Source organism: Triticum urartu, chromosome 4A (genome assembly GCF_056163025.1).
Source record: "Triticum urartu cultivar PI428250 chromosome 4A, HENAU_Tu73, whole genome shotgun sequence".
NCBI classification, from domain to species: Eukaryota; Viridiplantae; Streptophyta; class Magnoliopsida; order Poales; family Poaceae; genus Triticum; species Triticum urartu.
The window spans coordinates 333,236,758-333,259,794 of NC_141876.1; the positions used below are offsets into that span (position 1 = coordinate 333,236,758).

Sequence of the window (23,037 nt, forward strand, 5' to 3'; positions counted from 1 at the left end):
TTTATGTTGAGACAAGAGAACATAAACGGTTCAATATAATAAGATGTGTGTGATACGCGGCAAACAGGTTTGTAATCAGAAATGTGTGCAAACACCAATAATAACACAAATGGTTGCTGCTAATAAGACATGTGTGTTGTGCGATGGGATTTCATACAGAACAACAACATATATATGCACACACTTATAAGGACATGGTTGCATAACTAAATTAAACATCCACTTACATAGGTGGCTACTACAACCATGGCATTTGCACACACCAAAGTAAACTATTACATGCATAATTACATAGGTGGCTACTACACACATCACATTTCCACACACCAAAGTAAACTATATATTACATGCATGATTAACTAGGATAAACGATCATCTGATAATCATCTACTTCTTGTGACGCTTGCTCTGGCTGTGGCCTCATCGATCTCCATAACAAGGCACTTTCTCATGTCAACGATCCGCCTGTGTGTCTCATAGCACGTATACACGCTCTTGGCCGTGAACCCAAGGTGAGGTTTATCCAGTTGCCGCATCCAGGCCCCGTGCAAGGATATGGGATGTGTTCTATTGGCATCCTGCTTCATATTTTCGTAATACGGGTCGATGATGGCCGAGGCGAGTTCAACCAGGGAGTCCTTCTTTGTGTTGCCCCAGACCATGTAGTGCTCACAGATTTCGACAAGGTTCTGGCAGGCCAAGCCCGTAACCCTGAGCGCTTTTACATCGTCGGTGGTTTCCATCGTGGCAACCTTTTAGTTGGTGACAAACCTGTTGAAACTGTCGCAAGGCTTTGTGGCCATGCAGTAGTGGTAGATGAGGACATGATGGCGCACACACAACTAGGCAACGGCAACCTTCTGATCTATGTCGGGATGACCGGCGGTGTACTGGAGGTCGATGCTGACCACCTTGTACTTGTCTCGAGCAAGTAACTACTCAACGCTGTTGATGTAGTCGTTCACCACGGCCGGGTCGATGGTGTACACCACCGAGAGATCCATGTCCCTCGCGTGGGTCTCCACTTTATGCTCGCCGAACTCCATTGGAGCGTCGCTAGACATCCCGCTCTATGTGTCATCGTGGGTGTGCTTGTGCGTTGTTGGGCGCGATCTAAGGTTGATGAGACTACAATTATAATGGCCACGGGAATTAAAGGGGAAGCCGGACGGCCAGGAATATTGGCAGGCCCTGATGGCAGCTCTAATTTGCAGCGCATAACTCCATCGTGCCGCATGTAACTCCATCGTGTGGCAACGCGTGCGGCGCAACCGCATGCACATGGGGCCCCCGACGTGATCATGCTCATGCCCAACCACTCGCAGAGCGCGCATAGAGGGACGCGAGCAGAGCGCTCCGCGATCGCCTCAACGGTGAGCAGCCATATATATATATAGCAGTTGAACACGCAAGGAACAACTGTCCACAAGCCGAGCGCGCCGATGAACGTGAGCAGAGCGTGCAAACGAACATGAGCAGAGAGTGCCGCGGCGCCTAACGGTGAGCGCAGCGTGCTGCGGCGCCTAACGGCGAGCAGACCTTGCTGAGGGACACGAGCAGAGGCCGGCATAGTGATACATGGCAAATAAGACAAACTGTGTGAGCGATGTCGGGGATATCAAGCACGAATCATATTAGAGTTGCGTGTGCGATATGCGGCATATAGTTGATCCATCTGAGCTGTTTGTGATGGAATAAGCCGTGTGTGTTGCGGGCAAATGCTTGATGGTATATAACCTTAAATTTAACCAAAGAAGGGTTAATGCATGTTATGAAAATTGTATAACTGGAAACTATGTTCAAATACGAATCCAACGATCTAATCTTTGGCAACATGCATTCGTCTTTTATTAGTTAAATCCTACTTATAAACCTGGACGGGGGTATAGTAGGTAATTAAATCGCAAACGATTTTTTTGTATTAACCGTATATGTATGTGTCCTTTCGTCCTCCTCTCACACGTCTTGTCACCCCGCTGCCACAGACGGCTTACAGTGCAAGCTTGTGTAGCGTGGGGGGGTTTTCTTTTGGCCAAACGGTGGCCCAAAGTGGCGCCAGTGAGCCCGTTCCCGTGCAAGCTTCCCGCCCGACTCGGTGAAATCCCCCAAAATCCCAATGCTTACCAGCCTACTATATAAACCCTCATGGCCGGCGAGTCCCACGTCGCATTCCCCCCCCCTCTCCCTTTAGCTTATCTTGTCTGCTTCTCCCACAATCGCCAATGGCACCGGTCCGTCGTCGTCGCTAAGCCACTCCGCCGTCATCAGAGGACAGCTCCAGCTGGGAGGCTACACCACGGCAGCGGCGGCGCATTCCCCAGCATAGTGTAGAGTGCGTGGTGTCCCTGTTGGGTGTGCGTGGAACACCCACCACACGCTTCGCCGCCGCTGCCCGTCGGCGGCTGTTGTCAGCCATCGTTGCCGCCACACCACCATCAAAATCCAGGGCCATTGCTTGCTCTTCCGCCACGGCCCGAAGGCAGGAGGTGGCCGTTGTGGCCGCCACCCCACTGCCGGCCATCACCCGCTCCGCCACCATGGCCCGAAGGCGGGAGGTGGCAGTCGTAGCTACCACCCCACTGCCGGCCATCTCCCACTCCACCACCGCGGCCCGAAGGCGGGAGGTGGCCATCGTGACCGTCACCCCATCGTCGGCCACCGTGGCTGCCAGCCCACCATCGACCATCGGGGTCATCACCAGCTCCGCCACCACCGCCCGAACGAGGGAGGCGGAGGTAGAGGCCCGCACGTGCGTCAACGACCTTGCGCGCTACATCGAGTTCCTGTGGGAGGAGGAGGAGTGCCTCACCGAGCATGCAAAGAGCCTTACCGCAACCGTGGCCGTAGCACACACCGACGTAGAGGCGAGGAATCAGGAGATCTACAAGCAGTTCGACCAATTCAAGATGGGTCATCTGGAGCAGCAGGGGGCAGTAGCGGCAGACACCTTATTGCAGTTGTCGAGCTCGTCGGTAGGCTCCTCCTCCTCTACCTCTTACGGTGCGCGTTTGGCAGAGGAGAGGCTACCGGAAGTAGCACAAAGCCCCTCTGTAGTTGTAGTATTTAGGCGCTATTTTGTTCATTTCATCGGACTATAGATGTGGTGGAACTGTACAACGTACTTAAAATTAGCTAGTATATATAGGTGAACTAGCTATTTTAGTATGTGGTTGGCAACAATTGGGGAAAAGTTTGGTCGGTTCAGCTATCGATTTGAACTATTTGTATACATTAAGAGCGACTGCTTAATGTATGAATGAAATCTATGCTTAATTACTGAATTTTAGTTGCAAAAATTAAATAGTGCTAGTGATTTTTAGCTGCATATTTTGACAAATCGCAGTGTTACAAGGATTGTCAAATGGCAATGTTACTAGATCAACAAATGTCAATCTTTCTAGTTTGACAAATGGCAACATACCCAATATGACAGATGCAAATCTTACCAAATTGTTTGTACATGGTTGCACACAGGTCATCCAAAAAAACCGTTTGCGTTGAAGGGATGCACAAATCCCGCGCTGCAAATTTTTCCTCGACTTAAGGGGGAAGACCATAGCTCACACTTTGCATACGGGTGTTCTATCTAAAACGTTTGTGATCAAGAGTTGCAGAAATCCTGCTTAGTACATTTTGTCATGGCTTCCTGAGGAAGCCGTCGGTTTGCATATGGGTGTTCTAACTAAAATGTTTGCGATCTAGAGCTGCACAAATCCTGCTAGCCACATTTTCCCTTGGCTTCCAGGGAAGTTGTCAGTTTGCATATGGGTGTTCTAACTAAAACGTTTGCGATGAGTGTTTTATATTTGAAAACCATATTATACTGCGGCTTGGGCACCATTAATGGAGAGGACGCGAGCAGGGCGGGCGGCCATGGAAGTCAAAGGGCTCCCTTCCTGGTGAGCCTGCGTGGCGTAAAGCTTACATACTTCCTAGAGAGCCTCTGAATTGGAGTACACCTCGCATGCCTCCCGTTTAGTCAAGCACTCAAGCACCTGTTCGCACGGCACCTCCTAGCCATTAAAAGAGTGAGGCGTGGCGTAACATGAACGGTTACCATAACGCACACAATTTAAATTATACAAAATGTTTGAGATGTTATAGTGGCAGCTATTTGTTTGAAATTGCCTTTGTTGGTTGTTATTCGAGTGCACCTTCTCTCAAAATGGACACGAAAAATACCACATCATGTCAGGTGCCATTCCATGATAGCAGGCCAAGTTTCATGAATTTCAAACGAGTTTCGGATTTGCTAGAATTTAAAAACAAAGTATCTCAACATTTTCCCGGCAATCAACAGTGCTCTGGAATTTGAAATTCATTCCCATTTCTTGCATGGGACCTAAGCATGCACCCAAGGACACATATTTGATTTTTCAACCAATTTATATGCACCGGAGCATGTGCATGTAGTTCAAATTTGAATTATGCACATAAAATGTCCAGAAAACCCTGTTAATGTATAAAAATGTCGAAACAAACCCCCCAAAATTCCAAAATTTAAAACAACACTCCTGTTGTTCTCTGTTGACACTAGAAATTTTTTGATAGCAATAAGAGGCAATGGATATCGTTTCGTCCCCAAAGGTGGCACGTTTCCTACCGAAACCATCATGCTTGTTGTGAGAAGCTTATACCCAAACCTGACCCAACTGGGAATTTTTTTTACCACGGCATGCTGATGCCGTTCCATGACACTACAAAAAAGGACACTTGCATGATGATACCTGTTTGTCGCAGTAGGTCATGTTTTCTGTCATGCATGTACATCCATGACAAATTTATGACAGAATCAAGATAGTCATACCTGTGCTGCCATAGAAGTGTTCCATGACATTACCAAAATTATCATCACAGAAGTGTCCACTTCCATGAGGATAAATCGCGCGTCATGGAAGTGCTTTCGTCAAGGGTGACCGACACATGGCATCCACCGTAACGGGTCGCTGTTAAGCTATCGGGTCCGGTTTTGGATCCGATAACCCATTAACAGCCCAGACCAGTGAGGATTTTCCACGTGTAAAATTGTCATTGGCCGGAGGAAACACGTGTTGGCTCACAATTGGGACAGATGTCATCCATTAATGGGACAGGAGGCGCCTATGATAGGTCGACACGTGGCACGACCCAAAAGTGGCCCATAAAGATTAAATGGGCCGGCCCAACTAAAGGCCCACAAGATTTCACCAACCATAATGGGCCGGCCCAACTAAAGGCCCATGAGATTTCGCCGACCATAATGGGTCGGCCTAGCTAAAGGCCCATGAGATTTCGCCGACCATAATGGGCCGGCCCAGCTAAAGGCCCACAAGATTTTGAGGACAATAATGGGACGGCCTGTTAACAGGCTGCCGTGTTTTGGGCCAAATGCTGGCCCATAATTGATCCGGTCCATTAACAACCTTCCATGTTCCAGGCCCAAAAAGGCCCATATGAGATCCGACCCATTAAAACCCTACCAAGTTTGGGGCCAAATTACGGCCTAGATCAGATCCGGCCCTTTAAGAGGCTTTGGGATAAATTATGGCCCATATCAGATTCGGCCCGTCAACTGGACGCTATCGATTTGGGCCCACTTGCTAAAGGCCCATTTAGTAATTCAGCCTGATATTAGTTTCGGCCTGTTAAAGGCCTGTTTAACATTTCGGCCCTATATTTATTTTGGCCTGTTAAAAGCCTGTCATATAGTTGGGCCTAACTAAGACCCGGTTTGCATCCAGCGCTCAACGCCGATAATCTGATTGGGCCAAACAAGGATCGAGACAATTTTGGCCTATTAACGGCGCGTGATGTGATTGGCACAATCATGGGCAAGGTGTATTTCGGCCTGCTGCCGGCCCGTGAGCTGTTCGGCACATTTCAGGCCCAACCTACTTTTCACCCTCCTAAAAGCCCATTGAGTTTTCTTGCGGAAAATAAGGTCGACGGTTTACTTGGCCTATTAGAGGCCCAAATCTACTAGTGGGCCTGTTTACATTTAGGCCTGTTAACGTACCGATTATGTAGTGATTTGCATGACGGCCCGATTATGTACCATAATTTTATGGGTTGGCCGGTTTACTGCGAAGACATGATATATAAACAGTAAAATAACTACATCATCATGAATAAGAAAAAACCTAGACTATACAATAAAGAAATTACAGCATATTACATGCACTGGGCATCAAAGTTCACCACTATGATAATAAAGCACAAGCAGAAAACAGATTACATACACTATGCATCAAAGATCGCCACCAGTGTAAATAAATATGCTGACAAAATAATATACAAAACCGACAGCACTTCCATAGAGTTCAAGAAAGGTTAGCCCTGCTCGGGAGCTGCAGCGCAAGCAGCTGAGCAAGCTGATGAAACTGCGCTTGTTTGACACTTATAACTCCTGACTCTGAAAGATAAACAAGCAGACAGATGACAGGTTTTGCACATATAAGTATCAGTGCTGACAATTCATCACATTTCTTACTAACGAATAAAGTGACATAGTTTAAAATAGCGTTAACACAATATGGTATTGCTCAGGTTAAGACATGGCAGGAAATGACATTGTGAAGGAGTTGGCAGCTTCATGATACCACTGGATTACAGATCAAGAACTCATAAGTATCGATGGTTAGTGTGCTGTCAATTTATCCCATTTCAGATTGGCAAATAAAGAGACGGTTTAAATAATAGTAGAATGATACGACATTGTTCATAGTTAAGACATTGCAGAATATGACATTTTGTTGTAGTGGGTAGGTTCACCACACCACTAGATTACGGATCAAGAACAGAAGCATACATGCAATGCAAAAGAAGATCACTTGCTCTGTATAGTTTAATTTACATGGTATGAAGAAGGAACTTGGTTATACAACTGAAAACTTAAATTGAGAAGGACAAACTTTTGTTTATGAACTAAATAAAAACTTTAAACATGCAATTTGATGTAAACACCAAAAATAAACAGCTATTGCAGTCATGCCTAACCAAATATACACAACACAGTTTGAAGGCTTGAGAAGGACAAACTTACATTATTGGTGAAGACAGGCTCTATAAAGCCCTTGTCCATGCTGATGGGGGGCAATTCAAGAAATTTACCACAGAATCTTCTTCATAAGCATTGCCTTTATTCTACATTTTGTTAAGAGTATAGATGTGATAATATAAGAAAAAATGGAGAATATTTAAGATAAGATGAAGAGTGATGCTACATGACCAAGTAGCTATAAATGTAAGTACAGCAATACAGGCAACATGTACAGCCAAGAGCAATGCAGAGCTAAACTTCTTCAGGACCATCAGTGTTATCCAACCTTATGGTAAGGGTAAATATAGATCTGGTGCGTAGAAAATGGAGGGCAAAGGAAAATAAGTTGCAGAGCGATGGTACATGATCAACTACCTGTCAATATAAGTACACTGATAAAGGACAGCAGGTACTTACAAGAACAATGCAGAGCTAAAAAAATTCATTGGCATTGGATATATTCTACACTAATGTAACCATTCATACAGATCAAATAAATTGGAGCTAACAATTGATAGGCAAGCTATCATGCATACTGCTGTCACATAATGAACCAGGTATGAATGCAAGTACAGTGATACAGGAGAACATGTACTAACAAGAGCAAAGCAGTGGGAAACATATTTGCGATATCCTGTCATTCTTTTCAAATCAGAATTCTTCTTCAAGCTGATTTCCTGCAAAAAAGATCTGTACGACACATGCGAAAAAGTAGAAGTTATAATTGTCATGTGATATCATAGACATTACCTCATCCTGGGAACAAGACCAGTGCATAACAAGGTTTTTCCATTCAATGTCTTCTAAATTTAGCATAGGATACTTCACCAGAAATTCGCTTATAGACTTGCCATCAAACTGTGATTTCCTCGGGTAACCGATACTGCTGCAATGCTTCCTTGAAAAGCGCAAGCAAGCTTTGCTCGTCATGACTAGCCAGATTGACCCTCGCCTACTTACAACAATGTAATGTAAATCATTGATGTGTTCAATCAGTAGAAAACAGGAAAATAATTACCCTGAATAATAGCACTTACACGTAAGTGGGACAGGAAGATGTGAAAATGGTGTTTGTCTTCACTATAATCTTCCCATGATGGGCACATATGCACGTAGTCCCTAACAACATTGAAAGCATTGTCTTTAAAACTGCGAATAACTGGAATGGGGTTCCAATCTGCAGGAATTGGTCGTCCCTGCAGTTGGGATAGGTCTTCGGCCGGTGGACTTGTTGTACTTTTTGCTGGAGTGGGATTTTCTGTGGTACGGTTGGTGCTATGGCAACTGAAATCGGCATACCTTTAGCTGGAGTGCAGGTCCTGTGTGGTGGGGCTAGTGGTGTGGCCAGTGAAGCATGGGTATAGTCTGCTGGAGTCGGTCCTACGTTTTGTGTCATTGGTTATACAACCAATATAAGTGGGGCGCTGTCTGATTTCTCTGGCACCACCACATTTTTCAAGTACTTTGCTGGTGCTCCTTCAGGTTCGGCAATCACCCTCTTCCTTTTTGATGTCTGATGCACAAGAACAACATTTGAGTGGAAAAACATGGTATGATGACAGATGGAATATGTATTGATAATGGATGAGCATGGCATCTTGACATATATGATGAGTAAACTAAGCACATGGCGGTGCAACAAAGTAGAAGAAATGCAAGACAACGTATACAAGATACGCGCAATCAATAAAACTTTGCCAAATTAGAACAGGCACCTTGATGGGTGAACAGGACAAGCCATCTGCATTTGACTCCATGAGGTTAGAATAGTCATTAGGATCATATTCTAAACAAGAATCTACAAGTGGGGAGCGTATGAGTCTCATTGCATCCAGAATGGCACTCAATGCCTTGGTGCCAATTTTGTAAGTTGTTGTAGTGTTCCACAATGCCTTGGATTCTGATATTCACTTTAATTATGTATAATATCTAAGAACCATGAAAACATAAATAGTAGTGAGATTATCTTTGTAATGCAGAGGATATTGTAATATTATGGCGCCCCTATAAACCCTTGTGTGCTATCACTGGATTCTGATGAGAGAGCTCATGTGTGTTGTAATATGGTGCGTGCATTAATATAATCTGACACAAGTACACAAAAAATAGTTTCCAGAAGTAAGGATAGTTGGCAGATGATAGGTTCATAATATACTGTATAGAGAGTTTATTGCCAAACCATGATAACAAGAGCACACAGCAACTAGGAAGATCATAGTGTACATAAATGGGGTAAACCATAACCATGATATATCAATCGGGAAAGTGGAACTGGCTGGAAAATACGGTGTTGTATTGCCGCTACTAATTGAAAGCCTATCGATTACAGGCCAACTCTATCAGCTGTTGACTGCAGATGTCCCTGCTCCCCTTCCGGACAAGGAACATACTGTGCGTACTAAATACAGAATAACAAAAGAGGAACATGTTAAAGAACAGAAGAGGAAGCATATTCTTGAGGTTCCGCTGCATTGCATACAATGTTGGTTGCGCAGTGATGATGAATCACAGCGCCCAAAGAAATGCAATTACATGCTGTCTCTCTATATGTGGCCACATGCATTTGGAAAATAAAGTGGGAGCATTACCTCACCAATTAAATGTGTGTCTATTAACTAATATTAGTATCATATCACAATTCGTATTTGAAGAAGTAAGCTCTGGACTTATGATTGGTGTGTTGTTTAGCTTCAAGAGTGGACTGCTGCTAGTGCGACACATAGCAGCTACACAGATCATAGTGTAGATATAATAGGAAAATCATAAGCATCAGGAGTAAAATCAGCAAAGTGGCACTTGCTGGAATATATGTTCTAGTTTTGCCGGTACGGCTAGAAAGGCTTCGGATACCAGCTCTCTTCAACTGAAGGTTCGATACTTTTAATATCAGTGTAACTCTCAAAGGGGAGACGGCTCCCCGCATTTCCTTGCTAATCTTATAGGATTCAAGTGGGCAAGCCACTACAAATCCTATTCCTATGATTACAAAATTCTACAAATCAAAGAGGCCCGAAGAGTTCGAAGTGTCCGTCACAACCGACCGTATAGACCTCTACACTGCAAATGTCCATAGCTTACTTCTTCTCCAAGGAATATACTGTACTACTATCATACTCCCTCCGTTCCAAAATATAAGTCTTTGTAGAGATTTCCACTATGGATCACATACAGATGTATACAGATACATTTTAGAGTGTAGATTCACTCATTTTGCTCCATATGTAGTCCATGGTGGAATCTATACAAAGACTTGTATTTAGGGACGGAGAGAGTACTTATTAAAGAAGAACGGAAGAGGTACATGCTAAAGAAGAGAAAGTAGATTTTGGATAATAAAATGTTCGTTGGGCAGTGCCCACACATGATGAACCAGAGCGCATTAAGAATGCAACTCCTTGCTGTCTCTCTATATGTGGTGCACGTGCTTTTCGAAAGTAAAGTAGGAACATTAGCTGACCAATTAAATGTTATCTATTTTAGTAATATCAGCATCACATCAGATTCGTATTTGAGCAACAAGTTTGGAATTATGAGTGGCACGTGGTTTAGCTTGATGGATTCTGGAGCAGTGCTAAGCAGGTACAATGATGGTACTGAATATTTTGCATGTCTGCATGGAAGTCGCGTGACTTTTGTCATTTGGGTCAGTCGACCATTTCAGGCGGTTGGATGAAGATCCTACGTCTCCTAACCCTTCTTCTTCCTCGTCTCCGATTCTTCCCATAGATAGCACCGCACGGGCCACCGGCCGAACCACCGGCCTTGACCCCCCGCCCTGCCATGAACCGCCCCCACCACATGTGTTCCTCTGCCACCCCCACCCCCACCCCTGCCCCCACCCGCATCAAGTCTTCTTCGTTCGGCGTGGCCCCACCACCGCCCCCACAACCACCGTCCGCACAAGAGCCCCTTCATTTGCACCGGCGAACTCTGGTGAGCTTTGAAAAATCGACTGACCCAATTTTGAAATTTAGTCTACTGTCATTTAACTAGTGTGGAATATAAAAGGGGAAAACCATAAGCATTGCGAGTATAGTGTTGAGCGTGCCATGGCGGATCTGAAGGTGCAAACCGGACAAAGGCAACTTCGCAACCAATGTTTGCTTTCAACTAGCAAGTAAGTGATGGACAAGAAAATCAGAGTAAAGCAGTGGCAATCTATTTTCTTGCTGCGATAAATAAGTTGAGCAGATACAAAATAGTACCGCCTCTGGTGCAGAGCCGTGTATGCATCTGCTGAGAATTTGACAGTGTCGCGGTAGCGATGGCTGTCAGCAGCGTGGAAGCAAATCTAGGAGAGTACACGGTGGCGGCGGGGCGCGGTGGACGAGATGATCATAGGAGCGGCGCCGACAACGTGGACGACGGCGGGGATGAAGGGAGAGGACGGGATGCAAGGATCCCGGTCCGAAGCCGCGGATGAGAGAGGTCGATCTCTTGTAATGGAAGATGGCGTCGGGGTATCAGCTCCGGCATGGTGGAGGAGGATGGCGGTAGATGGGGTGGCGAAAGGAGGAGGCTGGGTGGAGAGGCTGTTTTGGCGCCCACGGAGTACGAATGGGGAAATGGAGGGAGAGAGGAAGGGTGGAACCATGTCTTTAGGGCGCGCTTGTCCCAAATGTGAGTAAATTTACAAACTTAGCCCCCGTTTAAAATTTCCTACATCACATCAATATTAGTCGATTGGGGATATGACGGTATTCTTGCATACATCGAATATTTGCCGACGAGAGTTTCTTTTTGGCGCCCACCGTGTATGAATCGGGGAGGGAGTCGATTTTGGCCGAGGAGACACTGTGTTTTGGCACCCATCGTGTATGAATCCGGGTGAGAGGCGGTTATGTCACGTTTCAGTGAAATTACAAACCTACCCCTATCGAAACCTGTAGAAATCGAGCCGATAGGCTTTGCGTGTCAGGGATAGGCAGTAATTTCCATCTCGCAGATTTTGGTTTCGGACGGTTACTACGACTTTCCCCGCTTCGTTCATATTTTTTGCAGAGCAAGAGTGCACATTTGCTGTGCCAACTCAATTCGAATCCAGTTTGTATTCTATTTTTGTTTGTCCAGGATCCATTTGCGATTCGAAGAAAATTCTATATACATCATTTTTTTATATATACTTTCAAAAGCACAACAAAGAATTCTGCTCCTTTATATGTATATAATATGATTTACAAATACAATGATCTCAAAATCATAAGGTTGAATTCAAAATTTTTTAAACCAAATTATGTTCTATTAAAATGTATGGATCAGTAATATCTACATATTAAATAACATAGATGCACGTTAATTCATATGAGTATGCATGTTTGATAGATCAATTTTGTTTCAAGTATGAGTTACATGTATCATCATCTCGAATTCAAATATTTGAATCCTTTTTATGTTGACTCCTCTCACACCCATCTTTCTGACATGCTCCTTCATGTAGCTATCATTCTCTTTTCTCCAGCTCACCCGCACACTCACTTCATGTTTCTCCTATCTTTGCAAACATGGCCTCTCGATGTCTCCCTTGAGAAGTGTCACACTCTCCCTATCATTATACATTACACGGTTTTCATTATCTCTCACGTCTGTATTGTTCTCTGGTATCACTAGGTACCTAAGCTTTCTTACCACCACACACACAGTCTCACTCATCTTTCACTTTGTCTTTCTCTCTATAGGGTTCTCTCACACACCCTATATGTCTCAAGATATGACTCATAACACTAAAATTACTCTCTCCTGCAGACACAACATTTGTTGCGGTCTCCTTTCCGTCTCCATCCCAGTTATAAACTGACCTTATTCATTTGTTTACCAATCAGACAAACTCCCCCCCGCTCTCTCTCTCTCACACACACACACATACACACATAGCTCCTGCTTCCACTCCCTTTCCCGACTATCGTATCTCTCTCTCACACATAACTCTCACTTTCGCACCCCGACTCGTATTCTCTCACAACATTGATCGACTAGCCCCCAGATAGGTTTATACACCCGCACACTTGTGCTTCCACTATCGCATACATATCTCTCTCGCGCTCCTTGTATCTATGTAGATTTTTCGTCCCTTCTTGAGACACGCCCTCTCGATCATGCACACACGCACTATCGCCTCATTTTAAGTTGATAACTCTCACACACACACTCTTTGTGTCTTTGTCACACATGCACTCCGTCCTCCTCCTCTCTGCCTCTCTCTCTCACACACAACACACACACATGGGCTTTTTGCAACAACTAGCAAGATGCCCATGCATTGCACGGAACATCAAGATGCATTTGTATGATTAGTTTATCTTCTGGGGAAGAGGATGAACGAGGGAGGGCCTTATTTGCAAATGTGGAGAGGGGTCTGAGTATCTTTTTGCAAAATTGCCATAGTTTCCTTCCTATCCGTCAGATATAAATCGGACGGCCTCTATTGCAGGATGGCAGGCACACCATCATCACCAACTCTGTTTTTTATCTCTAACTAGCAAGATGCCTGTGCATTGCACGTAACATCAAGATGCATTTGTATGACTAGTTTATCTTGTGGGAGAAAAGGATGAACGAGGGAAGACCTTATTTGCAAATTTGGAGAAGTGTGTGGGTACCTTTTTGCAAAATTGCCATAGTTTCCTTCCTATCCGTCCAATATAAATCGGACAGCCTATATTGCAGGATGGCAGGCACACCATCATCACCAACTCTGTTTTTTATAAGAGTGTAGATATATATATATATATATATATTATATTATATATTACTCTTATAAAAAGCATAGTCGGTGATTATGGTGTGCCTGCCATCCTACAATATAGGTCGTCCGATCTATATCTAACGGATAGGAAGGAAACTATGGAAATTTACCCACACTTCTATCCACATTTGCAGATAAGGCCTTCCTTCGTTCATCCTTTTCTCCCGCAAGATCTTGATGCCCCATGCAACGCATGGGCATCTTGCTAGTAAGAATAGAAATTAGAGATATACCACTTCTCGAATCTTGAAACCAACAACATTCCTCCCTTATCTCATCAAAACCGCCAAAGGAATATATTTTGAGTGAAACATAAGATATTTTAACTGATACAAGTATTTCAAAACTAGACACTTTTTTCTATCAAATTGGTGAATATGTATTAATCTACTTTGATTGTGTGGCAATGCATTGGCACATTGCTAGTAGTTATTACTACTAAATAATTTTTTGGACACCAGACAAACGGTGGAGTACATATACGAAGAGAAGAGGCACACGCACGCAGTCGGTCTCTTGCTGTCTCGCACGCATGAGAGTTACGTAAAGGCATCGTTAACAAATAAACCCTAAAACCCTAGGTGCACGATTGCTGCATGCGCGGGTACCAGGTATGTGGTGGAGCGCACCTTTGTAGGAATAGTCAGCTCGCATGATAATTTGATTCGTAGGAGTTGATGGTCGGGACCACAGGTGAACAACCTGGAGGCGGTGGCTCGCCAGTTACCATAGATCGAGTAGCCACGTTTAAAATATCATTTTTTAGCGGGGTGAGAGTTCCGATTTTCAAGGGCGCGTTATAAGTACTTAAGTAGTTTTTAGAACGATTGGTATGGAGCGAAAATGGAATTCATAACTACTACCTCCTTAGTGTATGGTTGTATGGGTTTATGTTGCGAGATGTTGAACCTGGTAGTTCTAGGGAAAATACTATGGTTTAGATGTTGGTTTTTAGTAATGAAAATCAGAAGGGGGAAACCCTTCTTTGATAAAAAAAACTACAACATATGTCTTGGTTTACTAGTCCCCATCTTATTTTGGGTCAAACTTTGTCCATGAATTTTACTTGTAAAATGTGAATCAAAAACAAGATTTTGTTATACCCAAACAAAAAAGTACTGGAGGGAGTGATTGCTCTGACACGGACGCAACCTCTCATAGCACAGGCATTGAATCAGCGCGCCGGCCAAGAGGGCCCCACTCACTGCACGCCAGGCTGAACACGCCTCCTCGCCACATGCAACCGGCTTCAGACTGCCCCGCTTGCCTCCATTGAATCCGCGCGTGTGCCGGCAACACGTCCTTCCGTGAGCCAACAGGCATTTTGGAACACAACGTCGGTTGGCTCCTCTTGTCCGCTCACTATTTAAATGAGGCCAGACACCTGGCAAGAACCACACCACACCGTTGCTCCCCATACCCTCCTTGCACCATTTTCCCCACACTCTCCATAGCATGCAGTGAGCACGAAGACTAGTTCTCCGGCATAAAAGCCGGTTGGGTGCCCCGACAAGCCAGGCAACTCGCTGCCCCACCTCCCTCCCCGCCCCAGGTCGTCTGTCCGATGGGTGAGACTGCGGGTGGGCAAGCGGGGGAGCAAGCCGCCGCTCCAAGCTGGCCCCTGGTGCATCAACTTGACGCTCCAAGCCTGCTCACAGAGGAGTGTCCATTTGCTGCACGCCGGCAAACGGGGGACCACGGCGTCCAGTGCACCGTGGTTGGCCGCGCCATCCGACGCAAACGTTGGCGAAACCGCGGCATGCTGGCGGAGGTGGCCAACACGTTTGCGGCCATCGCTGACACCGAGGAATAGTAGACCACGGGAGCTGCCGTCGCTCTGAACCCACGAATGCTATGACCACCGCGTCGCCGACATAGACACCCGGTGTGTTGACCGGTTTGGCTCAAAACATCATGGACCCCAGCCACGGACGGCATTAGAAATTATACCTGCTTCCAGAAGTTATTCACGATTAGTCAAAAAATGACCAAAATATAATTAATTATGCACGGTCTTTACTTGTTGTGCTCGCACTGTAGTAGGAACTAGAGGTTATTCTTTATTTATAACTCTCCTCACATTTTTTTGGCTTTGAAGTGAATCATGGCTGTGCACATTATCTATGAATGTGCAGATATCTGTGAACATGAGTTTGATGTGGAAGTTGAACTTGGAATGTTGGGCTTGCGCGTGAACTATACCATGTCCAATGCTTCGTCTATTATTGTTTAGAAAGTAATTGCTGTTATTACATGACCCGAAGATATATTATTTTGTGCCACATCAGTAGATGCACGGACATCACAACAGGCATGTTGACTAGATAAACATTTGAACCTAGCTATTATGAAGGAAAATTTGTATTGACAACAGTTTTAGATAGCAGGAGATGCCTAGCCTGCTCAGCCTCTGCTAGCTTCTTTCTGGCTTCTTCCATCTCATCTTTGGATTGGGTGAAGAGAGCATCTGATTGCTCTTTTCGCTTCTTCAGGAACTCAGCTACATTCTCAAGGGCTGCTGCACGCTTTCTTTCAACATTTACTATAGCCACGAGGACACAAACAGTTGATGACTCCACCTGGCTTGTGTGTAATCCAGCATCATCTAGGAATTTGCACCTTGTGTCTAATCCAACATCATTAGGGAACTGGCACCTTGTGTGTAATCCAGCCTCATTTTGGAAACATCATCTTGAGGTTGACCATACTTCCCTCCTCGCAGGAACTTCATCCTAACATGAAGTAACTTCATTTTTAGATCAATCCTCAGAGCAACGCAGATCCATTTAGCATAAGCCAGATAAACAGGACTCGGAGAAGGGAATTCAAAACAAAAAATATAAAAACGGACTACAAGGTTATAACACCCACTTCCTACATCAAGCTAAAAATGAAAGCACTAGGATGATTAAGAATCTTCTTATTACACATCGAAGAACACGAGGCTAAGAGAAACAATAAACTACAACATATACACATCGAAGAACATGGGGCTAAACGAAAGTTATTGAAAGGGTGTTACTTACCAAAGCTCGTTTTACAGGTTCGGTGCAACTCCTCTTTAACTTGCCACGCTACTTGAAGATGTCCCCAATATCCCATGTTTGGTGTTCATTGCTCCTCTACATATTCGCACTTGTGGTTTTAAAATCTCAACATGGCAAGAAAAATATACTAGTAATACTCACGCATCTTGTGGGCAACATTAAAGCACTCATCTGCCATGTTAGAGCATCTCCAACAGAAGCACAATGCGCGGTGCTTTAAAAAATCGTTTACAATGTTGAGATCGAGAAGTAGAGACTAGAGAGTCGAGACAAAGACAGTTCTCAGCATAGATATAGCATAAATAGATAAAAAAATAGATAGTTAAACTACTCCTCATCGTCTGACTCCTCCTCGATGATGTCCTCCTCCGATGTCACAATGTAGGCGTGAAGATACCGATCATTGTAGGATTCCCAGGGTGACGCTACTCCTAGCCTCATGTTGAATTGAGCGTCCAATTTTCGCGTACGCTTGTCCTCGCGATAGGCGGCTCGCTCCGCCCTCCTCTTCTCCCTCTCTGCCCTCCTTTGCGCGTAGAACTCGCGCTCGTTGATGATGTCATGCGAGAAGTGTTGGCACCACAGCGCCATGGCTTCCTCGTCCATCTCGGCGATGCAGAGACAGTGCCCTCGCCTCCGGTTGTCGCGACGATCCTCGTCGGTGATATGACACGACAGAGGCACGAGCTCCTGCGCCCGCTCCCGCGTCGGCACGTTGGGGAAGTTCGATGTTCTATGAGGCCACTGGAGGCGCGACACCGCCGCGTCGTACGCACGGGCGGCCTCGTTGGTGGTGTCGAAATTGCTGAGGCCGAGGCGCATCCCGCGGAACCGGATCTAGGCGGTGAAGCCGCCGGAGGGGCACGCGCGGACGCCGTGGTATCCCCAAGTTTCCCGGCGACGCGGCAGCATGGTGGTGCGGCGGCGGCGAGGCGAGAAAGAGCGGGGAGAGAGCGGTGGCGATGCGCCGACCGGGGAGAGAGTGGTGGCGAGGCACAGAGCAGGGAGAGAGCGGTGGCAAGGCACAGAGCGGTGGGCGGGCGTTGGATTTTATAAAGCACGCCGCACGCAGCGCGCCAAAACTAGCATGCACCCGACCGCTTTTTCCCGCGCTCGCGATCCTTTCCCGACGTCCCTGCTATCTCTACTCTCTTCTCTACTGTTATATTTATTTTATATTTAATATTTACACTAGTGCAGAACCAGGCAATAGCACCGGTTCGTAAGGCCCTTTAGTGCCGGTTTAGGAACCGGCACTAACGTTTCGGCACTAAAGCCCCCCCCCCTTTAGTACCGGTTCAGCACGAACCGATGCTAAAGGGGATCCACGTGGCACGAGCCAGCTCCGGGGGCCGGGAGCCCTTTAGTACCGGTTGGTAACACCAACCGGTACTAAATGGTTGTGGGTTTTTGTTTTATTTTGTATTTTTCAATTAAATTTGTGTTATCAGTTTAATTTAGGATTGTTTTACGTTATAATGAGTTGTAGTCGTCATCATCATCATCATCATCATCGCATATTAATAAATAAATAAACTCTAGCTAGCTAAAAATCATCATAGTCGTCTAATTACCACTATTTAATCATCATAGTCATTACCGCTAGCTATCTAATCATCATCAACGCTGGCTAGCTTAAAGAGGAAACATTCACTTTGTAACAGAAGCAAAGATATCATCAAGTTCAACATAATCATCACCAACATCGAAGTTCAGGACATAGACATGAGACAAGTACTAATTAAGAGCACTGATCCTGCTGCTCCCTCTCAGGTAGAATAACATAGAACATGTATAGCTCTCCTGATTCATCATACTGGAGCATGTAGATGAATCTGTCTCCTAATCTTGGGTTGCGCTTCTCCTTGCTGCCCCCTAGTACTTCTCTGCGATCGTTAACAATTTTTCTCCAATCTTTCACTATTAAGCATTCTTCACTTTCAGAAATCCTGAATGCACTCATGTGCAATGTAGGAAATCTTGGTCGTAAGCTAACCATTGACATGCGACCTTTTGTCTCAATCCACTGAGGCACAACTGTCATCGGAAGTCCCTGTTGAAGAACATCGTATAGTAATTAATATACTAAGCAATGAAAGTTTAGCTTCAAAAATAATGTATGCAAAAGATGCACTAATTAAGGACAAATATTTAAAATCTTACCATCTTTCGATTATAGATGTGACCGTAGTTCAATACGATCAGCATTGGTCGGACGTTTTGAGTACTAATATTTCTAAGTTCAAGAAAAAAATTTGTCTTGAAAGTATTAAGATCCTCAAGCCATGAAACATAATGACTTATCTCCTCGCAGTTTAGTTGAGCCCCGAGGCAGTAGTAGGTCCTGTCTACCAAGCGCCGGACATGTTTGCTTGAACCGAAATAAGCTGACAATACAAATTAGTTGTCAACTATTTTTGAATAAACTGTATGAAAGACATAAACATATGCATGCATGGTTGAGAAAAACTCACCAAATGGTAGAACTGGAGGCGTTTGCACATCGACCCAGATGTCTATATTACCTTCAATATCATCTTTCGGACGAATATCAAAGGTGATAACCATATCAGGCTCAAATGCATAAGCCTTGCATAGTGCTTGCCAAGTTTTGCATTCAAAATGGGTGTATGTGTCTCCATTATATAATTTGACGTTGAAAGTATACCCATGCTCCGTCTTCAAGTAAACTCTCTTTACCTCCATATCATCTATAGCACTAAAACCTATCTTATCCAAGACAAAAATTCTTGCATGGCAGGGGATGCGCTAGTAGAATAGTGAAAATTTAAAATTATAAGTTGAAGCAAATGAAGCATAAGTTTTGCATTCAAATAATAATTGACAAAGTGACTTATTGTATCAACTTTGAATGTCTCATCCAGCTTGATGCTGAAGCGCCTACCATCAACAAGGAAATTTTGGTCACACAGGCCGCGCTAGTCTTCACAGTGTTCGCACATAATGAAATCTTTTTTGTCGTCAGATGACATTTCCTATGTTCATATAGGTGAAACATTAAACACCTATATCTAGCCAAATATATATTCATCTAACATTTGACATTAATATATCTAACTATATTCATCTCTAACAATTGACATTACTATATATTTAACTTTTCTATCGAATTCATCTAACATTCGACATTAATGTAACATTTATATAAACTAAAAATATATAAAAAAATAAATAAACAGAAAAACTCATTAACAAATAATATTTTAATTAGATCATCAAATCTCAGATACCTAAATTTTCTTACTAAAAATAAACTAGTTATATTAATTATTCAACTAGTTCAAATCTCATATACCTAAATAAACTAGTTCGACAATTTTCTTACTAAAAATAAACTAATTATATTAATTATTGAACTAGTTCAAATCTCATATACCTAATTAATATCTAGCTATATTCATCTCTAACAATTGACATTAATATATATTTAACTTTTCTATCTAATTCATCTAACATTCGACATTAATCTAATATTCGATCATCTAATTAACTTTTCTAAAAAACAGAAAACAGAAAATGTGTGTGTGTGTATATGTAAAAAAATGTGTGTGTGTGTGTATGTGTGTGTATGTATGTGTGTGTATGTGTGTGTGTATACTGCAGTGCCGCCCCGTACGCCGCCGCCCCGTACGTACGAGTGGGGACGCCGGCGTACGGGGCGGGGGCGGCGGCGTACATACGGGCCGGTGCGCGCGGCGCGGGTGCGAGAGAGACGTACGGCCGCGGCGATGACGACGGACGGCGGCGGCGTTCGGGGCGGCAGCGCGAGACGATGATGACGACGGGCGGCGGCAGGGACAGCGACGATGACGACGGACGACGGGCGACGGGCGGCGACGACGGGATCGAGCGGCGCGCGCGGTGATGTCTCGCGAGAGGTTGGAGACGAAGTGGGGAGATGAAACTGAAATTTTCGTAAGTGCTATATATATAGGATGGGCCTTTAGTACCGGTTCGTGGCTCCAACCAGTACTAAAGGCCTATTTTCGCCAGGCCAAGCGACGGGAAACGAAGGCTTTTAGTACCGGTTGGAGCCACCAACCGGTACTAAAGGCCTTGCGCTGCCACCCCAAAGTTTTTTATTTTCTGCATTATTTATTTTCTTCTATTTATTTTCTTCTGGAAATTGAATGTTGCATACTAAACAATTAGGTAAATGACCGAAAAACAACAAATGATGTCAGAACATGTTGGAAATTGATGACATCGCTTTAAATGCTGGATACTGAACACAAAAGAAGTCCGGAGTTCAAATAAGTTTAAAAAACATTGAAGTGGCCATGTAACAGATGAAGTGCGTCCAGTTTTTGCCGTGACCCTCTCTACTCTTTCGCGCATGCTATGCGGGTGATATGATGATACCATGCCAAGTTTCAACATTTTCAGGATTCATTTTGTAGTGATTTTGAATTTCACGGTCATTTAGCTCTCTAAACAATTAGGTAAATGACCGAAAAACAACAAATGATGTCAGAACATGTTGGAAATTGATGACGTCGCTTTAAATGCTGCATACTGAACACAAAAGAAGTCCAGAGTTCAAATAAGTTTAAAAAACATTGAAGTGGCCATGTAACAGATGAGTAGTTCTCGTCCTAAACCCTGATACTCGGAAAGAGTATGTCCAGTTTCGATCCAACGACTCACATGAGCTAGGAAGAAACACACCCTTGATCCAACGACTCGCAAGAGCTAGAAAGAAACACACGATCCATGTGATTCTTCCTGATTGGTGGGATTCACATTAGTACCCACTCTGGGCTTCGGTGAAAGTTGTAGAGGGGCTAGGGTTTCGCCATAGAGGGGCTCCGGAGCATCGGGATGGCACGAAAAGCTAGGAGTTGGCATACCATATGTTTAAAAGTGCTCTTATGGTGGTACATGCCAAATATTCACTCACTCCTTGTGTAGGGTCTTCACCGGCATCGATTCCTCACTCCGAGTCTAAGTATACTTATAGGCTAAAAGTACCATAACCGACGAACATGAGGGAATCTTGTGTAGAGGTGGTTCATGCCATTGTTTTGGGACTTCCAAGGGACCACCCTAACAAAACCAAGCAAAGAGTTGCACATTAGTACCCACTCCGGACTCCGAAACCCTGATACTCGGAAAGAGTTTGTCTAGTTTGTACACGAAGTGCGTCCAGTTTTTGCCGTGACCCTCTCTACTCTTTCGTGCATGCTATGCGGGTGATATGATGATACCATGCCAAGTTTCAACATTTTCAGGATTCATTTTGTAGTGATTTTCAATTTCACGGTCATTTAGCTCTCTAAACAATTAGGTAAATGACCGAAAAACAACAAATGATGTCAGAACATGTTGGAAATTGATGACGTCGCTTTAAATGCTGCATACTAAACACAAAAGAAGTCCAGAGTTTAAATAAGTTATTAAAAATAAAAAAAGAGGTGCAATGCTCGTTAATTTGCTTCAAGCCATTCGGAATAGTGTAGACTGCACTGCACATAGCTCAGTGCAATCTATGCTATTCCGCAAGGCTTGAAGCTAATCAACATGTAGGTGAGCATTGCAACTCTTCGTCATTGTCTGTGCACTCACGGCTTATAAACCGCTCATATTGCCTCTTTCTTGGCGAGGTGGGACTAAAAACAGCTTGCCATAACCTCATTAGTACCGGTTCGTGGTACGAACTGGCACTAAATGGTGATGGTGGGGCCATAGCCTGACCGCAGGCTGACACAGCCTCTTTAGTACCGGTTCGTGGCATGAACCGGTACTAAAGGTTCGCCACGAACCGGTACTATTGATCGCCGCCACGAACCGGCACTAATGTACACATTAGTGCCGGCTCTAATTCAAACCGGCACTAATGTGCTTCACGTTTGACCCTTTTTCTATAGTGTTATCTCTCCTCTCTTCTCTACTGTTATATTTATTTTATATTTAATATTTATCTATAGTATTCTACTCTCTACTCTTTTTTTCTACTTTCTTTTCTTTTCTCTACTCTCTACTTCTTATAAAAACCCGAGTTGGTGATGATGGTGTGCCTACCATCCTGCAATATAGACCATCCGATCAATATCTGACGGATAGAAAGCAAACTATGACAATTTTGCAAAGAGATACCCGCCCCCCTCTCCAGATTTGCAGATAAGGCCTTCCCTCGTTCATCCTTTTCTCCTACAAGATAAACTACTCATACAAATGCCTCTTGATGTTCCATGCAACGCATGGGAATC

The 23,037-nt window shown here is 44.3% G+C and overlaps 1 protein-coding gene across 1 annotated transcript; it reads right to left on the minus strand.

Annotated features, from left to right (window-relative positions):
- Positions 1 to 17,134: 17,134 nt before the first annotated feature.
- Positions 17,135 to 17,629, minus strand: LOC147975765 (uncharacterized). The gene has a single exon (XM_087520568.1). It carries the CDS (start codon positions 17,627 to 17,629, stop codon positions 17,135 to 17,137), a length of 495 nt encoding a protein of 164 aa, XP_087376694.1.
- Positions 17,630 to 23,037: the final 5,408 nt, after the last annotated feature.